We start from the raw sequence: 15,161 nt of genomic DNA, 5'->3' as shown, positions 1-15,161 counted from the left end.
TCGTTTGCAGACAGAATTCACTTTCTCTACCCTAGGCCTAGAGATACTTAGTTCACTACAGATCAGATAGTGGTCTGTATCATAGAAAAATCCCCTAAAAACGCGTACATTCCTAAAGGATTTCCTGAATTCAAAGTCTGTTAAGATATAGTCTATTATGGATCTGGTACCTCTAGCCTCCCATGTGTAGCGGTGAATAGCCTTATGCTTGAAGAATGTATTCGTAACCGCTAAACCCATACTAGCACAGAAGTCCAGCAAACGCTTCCCATTCCCATTAGCTTCCATATCTTCCCCACATTTACCAATCACCCTTTCGTATCCTTCAGTTCTATTCCCAACTCTCGCATTGAAACCGCCCATTAACACTATTCTATCCTTGCTGTTGACCCTGACCACGATGTCACTCAATGCTTCATAAAACTTGTCAACTTCATCCTCATCTGCACCCTCACATAGTGAATACACGGACACAATTCTTGTCCTAATTCCTCCCACTGACAAATCTACCCACATCATTCGCTCACTTACGTGCCTAACAGAAACTATGTTGCGTGCAAGTGTATTCCTGATAAAGAGCCCTACCCCAGACTCTGCCCTTCCCTTTCTAACACCCGTCAAGTACACTTTATAATCTCCTATCTCTTCCTCCTTATCTCCCCTTACCCGAATATCACTTACTCCTAGCACGTCCAGATGCATCCTCTTTGCTGACTCAGCAAGTTCTACCTTCTTTCTTCCAAAAGCCCCATTAATATTGATAGCTCCCCATCGAATTCCATTTTGTTCGCCAAGTTGTTTCCAAGGAGTCCCTCGCCTGTCAAATGGGAGTGGGACTCCATTACTCCCATAGGTCCGAGGCTTGCTTAAAGTGTTCTGAGCTCGGTAAATTCATGAAGCAGGATGCTGCCCTACTTGCACATAGTCCAAGTGAGAATCTCTCCTCTAACGGGTTATGGACCACCGGCGAATTGTGTAGTCCTAGCCGCCTGAGCACAAGGAGGGCCACGACTCAGAATATGTCCGAGATGCCCACTCCCATTCCATAGCAACTGGTATCCCGACTCTCAGGACCACTTACTAGGCCACTCAGCCGTTGCCCATGGTTCACGAACTAAGACGTGACTACAGTAACCCACAAACATGAACCATAAACTAATTGTGAACCTGATAAATTACTTGTCACAAGAATCACGTATTCACGTAAAGAAGAAGGGTTACAGACGTTTGCACCTTTGCTTGGCGTGATATGCCACAGAACGCATGACACACAATCCAGTGTCGTATTTTCTGCCCCCTGTTGTCTAGTGGTGTCAACATCAATATCTTGTTTGATGATCAAGAGGTTTAGTCTGTCATATCTGGAATCAATTTCCCCCTTTCATTTGTCCACTTATTTTCTCCAAAGAGTGCAGTAACAATACATGGTCGAGCTTCCCATTACTTTGCTTGTGAGCCAGTCATGCATTCGACTGGGCCATGTGAATTCATTTCATACAGCATGAATTGGAATGTACCTGTTCATGTTACGATATATTTTAGCCTGCGTGATCGAATTTCCCATGTGGCAGTTGTAAGCGGATCTCACCTATAACCGTTCTTCCGTAGAATATTTAGAACTACTCAGTGGTGGGGAGACAGGCACAGAATTGGATGCTATCCAACTATGTTATCAATCCACTAAAAATAATCACGTTGCCCGTGATCTTTTGAAATAAATAGAATAACATTCCTTCCATTACATAGCAGCAATATCCACTACAGTGCAAATCAACGTCTTGTCATCTCTAATTTTGGCTCAAGCCTTGATTTTCATGCTCCTTCTATCCGTATTGTTAAAGTAATACTTGTAAGAATATTCAAGGGCATGATAGGTTGCGTTTGGATTCAAAATCAGGATATTAGAACATTGTAATAAAACGCTCCCACCAAAGCCATATTCTGTGTTGCCTTCATAATGTCTATAACAGCAGTGTCTTGAGGAGAAAAGACAGTATCAATGCTAGGGAGAGAGCCGTCGTATACTTGTTATATTTCAGCTTTTCCAGGATTTCATCAGTATTAATGGTTTCCGTGTTATATACAGCAATTACGACGTAGAGTGATGTAGTACATGGTAGTAATTATGAACGTCCTTGTATAAACCTACCGTCCTATATATAGGTTGGCTATGTTTGATTGCACATCAAAGATACATATTTCGGAAAAGCGACACAGTGACATAATAAAATGCTATAGTGATATGATAACAATGTACAAATAAAATATGTATATTTGTGTGACAAAATAACATTCATAAAAGATTAGCCATGTTTCAACAGATCTTGCTGAATGTCGGCAAACGTTCTCAACTTTATTAATATCTACAACACAGACATTCTCTCAAACAACCTCAAGATCAAGGTCCTTTACAAAAATTATTACTTGCCTGCGACAAAGCGCAGAGTGGTTCAACAAGATCAAAACTTCAAAGCATATGCCGTTCTTTATGTAGGAGAACAGACTACGGATTTCGGTAGAATAATATGTGCTGGATTAAAGAGCTTGTATGAGTATTTACACTTTTAGGCTGGACCACTTCTCATGCTTTCTTCAAATGAGGTCTATTAACTCGTACATTTCTAAACCGTGACAAGTTTCTTGCGCGTGATATCGTGATTAAGAAAGGACGCAACACATTCTCGTTACAAGTGAGAGGTTTTGAATTTTAACCTCAGATGATGTTTACTCCCAGGAATGTAATGTTTATGAGTAACGAGCTCTCTGCACTGGATATCAGTGATTGGAATGTCCAGTAGCAAATCCCCTGTGTGAGAGTTGTAGTGGAGTTGGCTGTTGAACTATTGGTCACATGGTTTTAATTTGTCACTGTAGATCGAGACCCGAGGTGAGCTATAGAGATCATCAACCTCCGGAAGGTGGATCAGCTAGTTTTAGGTGTAGTGTGTGCAGTGACAACCTGGCTGGGAAGTTGGACCTCTTGCGACATCTGAAGAGACACAAGGAAGATCGACCCTTCAAGTGCGATCACTGCGGAAAGGTGTTATGTAGCCGTAGCAGCTTGTCGGATCACCTCAGGATCCACCCGCTCCAAGTGTGCGTATTATCTGATAAATGCTTAACAAAGAGGAAAATGCTGACAGAGGACACGCGATTGCATACAGGTGCGATTATAAACGATTGTTCAGTATCTCATAAACATTTCAGGAAAAGGCATGACGTTATGCGGTCTCACACAGGCAAGAAGCCATACCGCTGCAATATCTGTAGCAAATCATTCAAACAGAAAGGCAATCTAACCAAACATATGCGGACCCATACAGGCGAGAAGCAATTCAGATGCGATGTCTGTGGCAAAACGTTTGGCAGGAAAGGCAGTCTTACGGAACATATGCCGACCCATACAGGCGAGAAGCCATACAGTTGCAATGTCTGCGGCAAATCATTTGGGATGAAAGGCAGTCTTACGGTTCATATGCGGACCCATACAGGTGATAAGCCATACAGCTGCGGTATCTGTGGCAAATCATTCATAAAGAAAGGAAAACTTACAGATCATATGCGCACCCATACAGGCGAGAAGCCATACAGTTGCCATGTCTGTAGCAAATCATTCGTACAGAAAGGCAATCTAACCGAACATATGTGGACCCATACAGTTGAGAAGCCATACAACTGCCGTGTCTGTGGCAAATCATTCATAAAGAGAGGCAAACTAACCGATCATATGCGGACTCATACAGGCGAGAGGCCTTACAGCTGCAATGTCTGTAGCAAATCATTTATTCTGAAAGACATTCTAACCCGTCATATGCGGATCCATACAGGTGAGAAGCCATACAACTGCCGTGTCTGTGGCAAATCATTCATAAGGAAGGGCAATCTAACCGAACATATGTGGACCCATACAGGTGAGAAGCCGTACAGCTGCCGTGTCTGTGGCAAATCATTCGTACAGAGAGGCAAACTAACCGATCATACGCGTACTCATACAGGCGAGAAGCCACACCGCTGCAATATCTGTAGCAAATCATTCATACAGAAAGGCAATCTAACCAAACATATGCGGACCCATACAGGCGAGAAGCATTTCAGATGCGATGTCTGTGGCAAAACGTTTGGCAGGAAAGGCAGTCTTACGGAGCATATGCCGACCCATACAGGCGAGAAGCCATACAGTTGCAATGTCTGCGGCAAATCATTTGGGATGAAAGGCAGTCTTACGGAACATATGCGGACCCATACAGGTGAGAAGCCATACAGTTGCCGTGTCTGTGGCAAATCATTCATAAAGAGAGGCAAACTAACCGATCATATGCGGACTCACACAGGCGAGAGGCCTTACAGCTGCAATGTCTGTAGCAAATCATTCATGAGGAATAGCAGTCTAACCGAACATATGTGGACCCATACAGATGAGAAGCCATACAGCTGCCGTGTCTGTGGCAAATCATTCACAAAGAGAGGCAAACTAACCGATCATATGCGGACTCACACAGGCGAGAGGCCTCACAGCTGCAATGTCTGTAGCAAATCATTCATGAAGAAAGGCAGTCTAACCGAACATATGCGGACCCATACAGGTGAAAAACCATATAGCTCCCGTGTCTGTGGCAAATAATTCATAAAGAGAAGCAAACTAACCGATCATATGCGGACTCATAGGGGCGAGAAGCCATACAGTTGCTATGTCTGTAGCAAATCATTCGTACCGAAAGGCACTCTAACGTGTCATATTCGGACCCATACAGGCGAGAAGTATTTCAGGTGCAATGTGTGTGCCAAATCATTCAGAAAGAAAGGCAGTCTTACCGATCATATGCGGACCCACACAGGTGCAATGTCTGTGGAAAAGCATTCTAATCGGTCATATGTGGACCCATACAGGCGAAAAGTCATACAGTTGCAATGTCTCTGCCAAATCATTCATAATGAGAAGCAAACTAACCGATCATATGCGGACCCATGGAGGTGTTAAGCCATACAGCTGCAATGTCTGTGGCAAATCATTCATGAAGAAAGGCAGTCTGACCGATCATATGCGTACCCATACAAGCGAAAAGCCTTAGAGATGCAATATCTGTGGTATATCATACATAAAGAAGGGCAGTCTGACCGATCATATGCGGACCCATACAGGCGCGAAGCCATACAGCTGCAATGTTTGTGGCAAATCATTCATCCTGAACAGCTCACTCACTGTTCATATGCCGACACACTCAGAATGGAAGTCATCCTGATGCAAAGTCTGTGGCAAATAATTCAGCCGGAAAGACACTCTATCTCATCTTATGTGGACCCATACGGACGAGACTTTGTGTGGCGAATCCTTTAGCAGGTAATACAACCATGCTATTCACATGCGTTCTCACACGGACGAAAGCCTAACTCTTGCCATGTCTGTGGCAAGGTATTCGGCAGTAAATCCGTCCATGCTATTCACGTGCGGACACACATAGATGAGAAGCAATAATGCTGCAATGTCTGTGGCAAGTAATTCAGCAGTAAAACCGTCCAAGCAAGTCACAGACGGACTCACACAGTTGAGAGGCCATACTCCTGCAACGTCTGTGGGAATTTCTTCAGCCAGAAAGTCCATCTATGCAGGTCACATGCGTACCCTCACAGGCGATATACCACATTGCTGCAATGTGTTCGGCAAATCATTCATCCAGAAACGCGAGTTAGGAGATCACATGCGGACACACTTAGGCGAGAAGCCATATTGCTGCAATATCTGTGGCATATTCTTCAGCATCAAAGTCAGCCTAGTAGTTCATATGCTGACTGGCACAGGCAAGAAGCCAATCTCGTGCAATGTTTGAATCAGGGTATTCAGCAGGAGATCCCACCTAGCACGTCGTATGCAGTCTCACACGGGTGTAAGGCGCACTGCCGCAATATCTGTTGCAAATCCCTCATCCAGAAAACCGACCTACCAGTTCACATACGGACTCACACAGGCCAGAAGCTATCCTGTTGTTATGTCTGTGACAAATATACAGCCAAGAAGGTCCCTTTAACATTTCAGATCAGAACACACACGAGTGCTCTGTTTTGTGATAAAATGTTAAGATAATCATTTAAGTTAACCACGCATATGTAAACCACACTGGTGAGATGCCGCACTCCACCGTGTTTCTTGGCAAATCGTTCGCACGCAGCACCACGCTGTCGGTTCACACGGGCGATACGGCGCACGATTGTCACGTCACGTCGTGATTAAGCCGCACGTGATTTAATAACAATGTTATTTTGCTTAACGTCCCACTAACTACTACGCAAGTTTCCGGAGTTCCACAAGAGCTCCAATTCCGGAGATGTAGCAAGGCGCATGCGATCGCACACAGCAGAGAAGTAGTAAGCTCTTCAGCTAGAACAGAACCTTTTCTGCGACCTCATAACATACATCGGGGAGCGGTCCATCCTTTTGTACCATTTTCTCTGAGAGAAAATCTTCAGGTAACATAATGCTAGGTCCGTGTACGAAAAGAGCAAAGGTCATTTCATGAATTATCTCCTCATCAACCACGGATATATACAACCGCTTGTTCTCAACCATGGACGACCCTTTTTATGTTTTCGGACCAAAGTAGAAGTGTGCTCATCAACAATCGTTTGGGAGCCGTCCAGGAATTAATTCGGATGAACACGGAAGGATCCTATGACAAAGAAAACTGGTAAAAGACTAGAAGCGCATGAAAGAAGTATTCAGACTTATGGATAAACTATTCAAGGGAATTAGCAAGTGCCGAATCAAGTCATAATACGACGCAATTTAAGAAATTGTTGCTGAAACCTGAGCATATCTCTGCTCGCGTTTCCTACATGTCGTGTTTTCTTTTAATTATGAGTAGACCAGTAGCTCAAAACTGTACATGCTCCCTCGGCACTTGTACGATAATATTGTGTCTGTTAGCCGGTTCTGAATTCAAATTGAAAGTTCTACTTCAGTGCCCATAGGTATTCATGAATGTCACGTAATTCTCGAGGGGCGTCTTTAAGTAGGGACTCGTATGTTGACAGCTGCAGTATACTTTTCTCCATTTTAGTTTACCTGGGGGCAGTTAATTGGCCTCCCTCTTTTCTCTAACGGGGCCACAAGGAAGTTACTAAATATCTCTTATATCTCAACGTTGCAAGTGTTGAAGAGACATAGTGAGTAATGAACCCTTTTCGTCATGTCAAACTGGTGTTTGCCTGTTCCAGGTCTTCAGCATGAATTGTTAACTCTTGTATCTCAGGGGGTGTTAATGGCTCTTCGTCACTTCCAGACATGACTATTGGGGTATCAAGGAAGGCCTACATAAATTAAAAGCCTACATAATCTAACTATTTTATTCAATAAAATACAATGAAGAATGATGGCGGGTTTGTTAACAAATATGGCCATAAACAGTGTTCTGCGGTCAGTGATATTAATATAACGCTGCGGCTGGACGATTTCGAGTTGAAATTAATATCCACCACAAAAAATTCTGAAGGGCTATTCACAGAAAACTAGTTTATGGTTAACTAGAAAACAACATGAGATTCAATCTGCTCAGCTCCATAAACAACTGTGCGTTATGCATCCGATTTCTCGATCGTCTAAATATGAGGAAGTGTTTTCGATACCTTTTTAATTTAGGCCATCCACTGACTGTCCATCAGCATAGGACGAGATACCTGGACCCTCAATGGAATCTGAGAAACGTCGAAATGTACATCACTGAGCTATCATGGTCACCCACTATATTAATGTTTAAGGTTGAGGACCAAAGTGACCTATCGTTGAAGGTTAATTGAATGTGCGTGATGACCACAGTGACCCTCCAAAACAAGTGGACTTCAAGTGCCAGTGAATAATAGCGTAAAATTATCCAACATAAAATAGTGTTATTTATATTGACTGAATGATGTTTCATGCACCGAAATAACAGGTTGAAGTCAGCGATTGGAATAAATTCATGAAAACCTGTGAAAAGAAATTCTGTTAACATTTAGTTATAACCTTAAGTCAAACCCCAAAATAAACTCGACTCATGTGTAACCCTTACATATTTTAGGTCACGGAGTTCAACTGCATCAACTTATAGTCCTGCTAAAATATAAACACGCAAAATATTACAACTCCTTTATAAACAACATGGCAAAAATCATGGGTATCCCATGGGCTAATGGTAGGGTGCTACTACACCCTATGGAATACTATGTGGTACTGACTCATTGTGTCAAACAAACCCGTCATCTAGGAGCAGTTGGCTAGCTACGTAATTTCACGATCCTAGCATGGGCGAGCAATCCCAAGAATCCCTTCCATGCACTTCAACCACCATCCTGCTTTCCACTGAAGGACACGCCATCGGCAGTCCTTAACATCTAGCTGCACTATGAATATATCAAGAAATGGAAATCTTAATATCTAAGGACAACCTTCTGACACCAAATAATTATTTAGACGCTCAGTGGCAATACGAACTATGACTGTGTTATGGAAACATCGAAACTAGAATACATAGTCAAGTGTTCGGGAATGTTACTGAGAATCCACTCTTGTCATTTGCCTATGCAGTAGAATTGAAATTCAAATTACTCCCCATTGATTGTAACATCAATAATGTTGTAACACGGGCCTCTATTTCCTAAGAGGTTCCGCCGCATATAAATGTGAACACCTGTTATCTCGTCAAACAGGTTTATACCTGCCGCTCTCCACTGGCTTACACAAGTGAGCAAACCGATCTCGCCACGGATGGCCTTTTACTACAGCACAAATCTTCGTCGAAATCCTTGTATTATCACAATATATTGGTCAACATTATTGCCATCGCGAATTATTTCAATTCTAATGGGATCTGTAGAATTTGATATGCATTTCACTGGCACTAATGGAGTAATTGGATGAACAAAGAATCTCTCTGAATGTACGAACCTGTTCCGTGTTCAAACCATGGACCTTACCATATTTCAAAACACTCTGTCCTGATTTTTTCCGTCGAGCATTTTTACAAAGAAACCTCGGCATTATCTACACCATTACCTCTGGAGAATCTACTAGGAGCATGTCTCACAAACTGAGTCGCATGGTTTCATAACTACATGGACAAATAGAACTTATCTACCACCGATAGTTATGGACAGTTACGAAGTTTCTCACTTCACTTGGAAATACAATAGTCCAGACGCATATGACACTGACTTCAACATAGACCCCAAACCTCAATACACCGAACCCCGAGCTATCACCTCCTGACAAATGTATCGCAAACTGACACTTCACAAAAAAGCATACCACATGGATGGTAACTATTACTCATTCCATTACTTATTATTATTATTTCAAAATGTTTTGCCCCACTAAGGAGCGCGATTGTACTTATTTTGCAGATGGTTGTGCTTTCTTCTCTTGCCAGAGTTTCTTCCCTCTTTGTTCTTTATCATCTGTTCTTCCTTCTGTGTAACTGTGTACTCATCTTGTGTTGTCAGCAAAATGATGTTTGTTCACCAACGTTCTAAAGCTAGGCGTGTCCCGTATAATTTCATCTGGTATGTTGATTTCTTGAAGGTCCTTTTCAATTTCGATTATCCAGTTATTCTGACTTTAAGCGAGGAGGCATTATTAAATTTTTTAGTGAGTCTTTCATCATCTATTCTTTGAATATGGCAATCAAACTTCAATCACCTTTTCCAAAGATTGTATCTGATATTTCCTCAATATGTTGATATAATTCCGGAGACCTCCTAATCATTCACGCTCCTATGCATACTGGGCCATGGTTTCCCTGAGGACTTCCCTATCTTGTTTTCCGATCATTTTAGATAATGATCTTTCTCGACTGATCAAGGTTTCTGACGTGTGTAATGTTTGAGGCTTAATTACGGTGTTATAATGCTTTAATAAAGCGTTGCTTGATACTGATATTTTGTCGTACTTTTCCATGTGGTTCTATGGCCTACTTGTAATATAGAAATCTCTCTCTGTTTTCCTCATGATTTAATGCAGATTGTTGGATGATTTCCCCAAGTATTTGAAATTATTTACCTGAGTAATTTTGCGTAAATGAGTTACCAGATTTTGTTTGTGTAATTATCGAGTAGATCCTCCCATGTATTGGGTTTTCTTATAAGAGTTTTAGATTCGTTTTGGATGCAATTACACGAAGTTTTCCAGGGACTGATTTCGTTCCTGCCTATTGTTGGATAAAATAATGAGACCTTTTGTGAAGGCCGAACATTTGATATGAATTTCATGATTAACTAGCTTCACGGAAAGTGTCTTGAGGCAGCCTCAGATGCTAAATATCCTAGTTATACTGCTGAGATACATTAAAATCGAACTCTCCCCTGTCTTCAACTTATTAGCGTTATGAAATCAATTATTGTTATTAGTATGAGATAATATTTGTAAATATTATTTGTTTTAGTGATGTAGCCACACGCCAAATAAATAAATAAATAAATATTGGAATTACTGACATGTACAAATTAGAAGTTGACCAGAACTTTCCAATTTGCATACTCAACTGATCCTACGTCTGTGGACATACAATCTCACAAATTAACACACTTAAAATTCCTGTAAATTTCACTGCTATACTGCAAACATGTTCCTCATTACGTCCGAACAAATTTTATGAGAAATGCACTCAATCTAACGTCCCATCCTTAAAAAAATATGGATAAATGTCGGTTATAACACAGTGACACTTCTACCATACGCAAGCATCGTAAATTTGTACTTGTGTCTTTTCAGCACAAAAATTAATAGCAGAAACTGATGAACTTCCACTAAAATATTACAAGGTCAAATCAGACCTACACATAGCAAAATACACCATGCTACGTTGTAGAAGTTACTATAAAAATAATTTCGTGTGGCTATTTCTAGCCGAGTGCAGCCCTTGTAAGGCAGACCCTCCGATGAGCGTGGGCGGCATCTGCCACGTGTAGGGAATTGCGTGTTATTGTGTTATGTGTGGTGTGTGAGATGCAGGGATATTGGGGACAGCACAGACACCCAGCCCCCGGGCCATTGGAATTAACTAATGAAGGTTAAAATCCCCGAACCGGCCGGGAATCGAACCCGGGGCCCTCTGAACTGAAGGCCAGTACGCTGACCATTCAGCCAACGAGTCAGACTGTAGAATTTACTGGAATACACAGACTATATTTAACTCTTATCAGCTCCCATTTTCTGCTCAACTTCGTCCTGTGTATGTACAGGTTTACTGGTTTATGTTACTCAAGTTTTCATAATAATATTTTGCACTTTGATTATTTTATTTCTGTTATTCACTTAATTTTAAGAATCTGAAAGACAACACAAAATATATAGCCTTGCAATTTACTGGACACACTAATAATATGCATTCAGGAAAGTCTCCGAGACTAGAATCTTCGCCGTCCAAAAATCAAGGTCATGTGTTTAGTGTTTGAACACCCTCAGTGCTATCCAACATCCAAATCATCTCCCGTGATGACATTGAGACTCTCACAGTAGAGCTCAATCAATAAGCCACCAGTTACTGTATTTAGATTTGTGGAGCCTTCCAGCATCAACATGTGAATTTTTTGGTTGGTGACATCAAGAGTCATAATACAACATGGGGCTAACCAGGTACCGAAGAAAGAGGAGAAGCTGGCGTAGAATGGACAGATTCGTGCAATCTATTTCTACAGCATGATAACAAACTTCCAGTATCATTCAACAGTGCGAGATGGAGGATGGATATTATCCAGATATTAAATTACAGTATCTGCGTAAGCAAACACACATCTCGGTTTTCAGCGAAATCAGTGGGGCAAACAATCCCTCATCGTCCTGCTATATGCCAGATATATGCTGCAATCAGACCGCAGACAGTTCCTTTTCATACATACATCTTCATTACAGACTTTTATGCCTTTCATCGTTCAGTCTGCGACTCTCTGTTAATTTACAAAACGCCACCACAAAATTATGTTTGCAACTAGTTCTGTGGCCTCGTCTTAGTTCAATACATCTTACCTTTAAATCGTTAGAATCTGAGTGCCTTTTCGAAGATGATGTCATTTTAAGAAGGCTGATTGGGGGAAATGTATTATTTCACTGCACGAGAACATTCTGAATATGGAGCATTTTCCTTAATGTGATGATTATGTAAATATCGTGAAATTTTTCTCGTATCTCAATTCGCTGACGGTGAACACTATATACAAAAACTATTGAAATATTGAGAAACTATCGTGATCTCTTTGACAACGATCATTTGAGATCCGATACCGTCCAAGCTGGGGAAGATTTCTTAAAAGCGATATCTAATAACAGGAGCGATTGGGGACACTGATCTAAGGAAGGATAGCCAGAAAGGCTGGAGGTTTCTTAAACGTCTGAGTTGTAACCAACCAGTTACAGAGGGTCATGCGAATGTTACAGCTAAACAGATTGCCCACCAGCTCGTGGAAAATGGTAAACCTCACCAACAGACTTCAAAATGTTACGGTCAGAAGAATTAGAGTCTAGTCATCTTATGTGGCTTTTCTGTATGGCAGCCATTGGCAGTTGTAAGAGCGGTAAGGGAGTGGGGACACACGACATCAAGTAACAGCATTTTATCCACGAACCTACTACGCTGCCGTAGCATGGGGAGAGGTGTTACCCCCACGTGCTGCGTCCCTGGTGGCGTGTAGGGGGTTCTTACCTGGCTTTCCAGTCGACGTGAGCGAAATAATATAGCTCTCGCGGACCAAACACACAGATCTCTGTGCGTAGAAGACGAGACCAAGGGATGCTGAATTTTGAACCAAATTACTTGTGCTTAGTTCCACTATCCTTGTGATTAGTACCACAAACTGAGGAATACCATGGGTCGGTTAGAGGATCCCAGGGAGATAAAAGAAGCTAACGTCGCTCGGGTGTTTTAGCATCTGGTTGTGGAAACATGGGTGTGCGTTCCGAGGAACTCCACCGGATAGTACGAGTCCCAGAGATTTGTACAACTATATGACGAACACCATGGTTTGCGTTCCAAGGAACATCTGAAGTCTAGGTTTTATCTCTCATTAATATCCACTATGTGAGGAAAACAACGGGAATGTACGGGTCCCTCAGATTTGCACAACTATGTGACGAACACCATGGGATTGCGTTCCGAGGAACAGGACGGGTCTGGGATTTTCCTGACATTCTTACCCACTATGTGGGGAAGACCACGGGATAGAACGGGTCCCTGAGACTTCTGAAACTATGTGACGAACAGCATGGGTCTGGGATGTACCTGTGATAAGTACGCACTGTCAGGAACACCACAGTATAGTACGGCTCCCTGTGATTAGTTCTAACTCTGTGAGGAACACCATGGGATAGGACGGGTCCCTGTGATTAGTTCCCACTCTGTGAGGAACACCACGGGATAGTACGGGTCCCTGACACTTGTACAACTATGTGACGAACACCATGGGCTCGCGTTCTCAGGATCACCACTGGTCTGTGTTTTACTTGTCATTAGTACGCACTATATGAGAAACACCAGTACAGGTCCCTGTGATTAGTACCAATACGTGATGAACACCATGGGATAGTACGGGTCCCTCTGATTAGCAACACAATGTGAGGAATACCATGGGATGGTACGGGTCCCCGTAATTAGTTCGCACTCTGTGATGAACATTACGGGATAATACGGATCCCTGTGAATAGTACAAATGTGTGAGGAGCACCACGGTATAATACGCCTCCCTATTATTAGTACCGCTATATGAGGAACACCAGGGTATAGTACGGGTCCCTGTGATTAGTACCACTATGAGAGGAACACCACGGGATAGTACGGGTCCCTGAGATTTGAACAACTATGTGAGGAAGACCATGTGCTTCGTTCCGAGGAGCACCACGGTATAGTACGGGTTCCTGTGATTAGTTACGCTATGTGATGAACATCATGGGTCCGCGTTGCATGGAACACCACTGGTCTAGGATTCACCTGAAATTAGTACCCACTATGTGAGGAACACCACCGGATAATACGGGTCCGTGTGATTAGTACCACTATGTGATGAATTCCAGGGGTTTGCGTTTTGAGGAAAACCACAGGTCTGCCGTTTACCTGTCATTAGTACCACAATATGAGGAACACCATGGGTCCGCGTTGCATATAACACCACTGGTCTAGGATTTACCTGTAATTAGTACTCACTTTGTGAGGAACACCCCTGTATAGTTCGTGTCACTGAGATTTGTACAACTATGTGATGAATACCATGGGTTTGCGTTCCTAGGAAAACCACGGGTCTCGTGTTCACCTGTCATTAGTACCGCAATGTGAGGAACACCATGGAGAATCACGGGTCTGGGATTTACCTGGCATTAGTACCCACTATGTGACGAACACTACGCGATAGTACGAGTCCCTGAGATTTGTACAACTATGTGACGATCACCGTGGGTTCGCGTTCCCAGGAACACCATGGGTCTGGGGGTCACCTGTCATTAGTACCCACTATATGAGGAACACCACGGGATTGTACGGGGTCCTGTGATTAGTACCACTATGTGATGAACACAATGGGTTTGTGTTTCGAGGAACACCACGGGGTCTGGGGTTTATCTGTCATTCGTACAACTATGTGAACAACACGACGGATAGTACTGTTCCCTGAGATTTGTACAACTGTGTGAGTTACATTTTGGGTTTGCCTCCGAGGAACACTACGGGTCTGGGTTTTACTTCTCATTAATGCCCATTATGTGAGGAACACCACATGTGTGGGTTTTACCCCTCATTAATACCACAGTGTGAGGAACACCGCGGGATAATACGGGTCCCGGTGATTAGTGATTAGTACCAACTATGTGGGTAACACCACGGTATAGTACGGGTCACTGTGATTACTATTCAATATGTCAAGGAATACCGCGGGGTAGAACGGGTCCCTGTGAATAGTACCCACTATGTGGGGAACACTATGGGTTTGAGTTGCCTATGGGTTGCGCCCTTTTGTGTGGAACACCGAATTTTTACGTTATTTTCTAGAAATACCGTTCTCACAATATAAGGTAAATGTCAAGAGTGTTAGCACGACCAGGGATAAAATAAGCAAAAGGACGACTTACGAATTATCCCAACAGAAGGCCGTCGCTGATTGAGGAAGCTCTGGACACAAGAGGCCTAGCGAATCAACTAAAATAAGCTTAATTAACT

The 15,161-nt window shown here is 42.6% G+C and overlaps 1 protein-coding gene across 1 annotated transcript; it reads left to right on the top strand.

The window, feature by feature from the left end:
* Window positions 1-3,811: 3,811 nt before the first annotated feature.
* LOC136886542 (zinc finger protein ZFP2-like) lies at window positions 3,812-5,240 on the top strand. Its single transcript, XM_068230808.1, has 2 exons — window positions 3,812-4,583; window positions 5,140-5,240. Exons 1-2 carry the CDS (start codon window positions 3,812-3,814, stop codon window positions 5,238-5,240), a joined length of 873 nt encoding a protein of 290 aa, XP_068086909.1.
* Window positions 5,241-15,161: the final 9,921 nt, after the last annotated feature.

This window comes from Anabrus simplex, chromosome X, assembly GCF_040414725.1.
Source record: "Anabrus simplex isolate iqAnaSimp1 chromosome X, ASM4041472v1, whole genome shotgun sequence".
Classification (NCBI taxonomy): Eukaryota; Metazoa; Arthropoda; class Insecta; order Orthoptera; family Tettigoniidae; genus Anabrus; species Anabrus simplex.
Note: the sequence above shows the minus strand (reverse complement) of the source record. Positions and strands in the feature narration are given on the sequence as shown.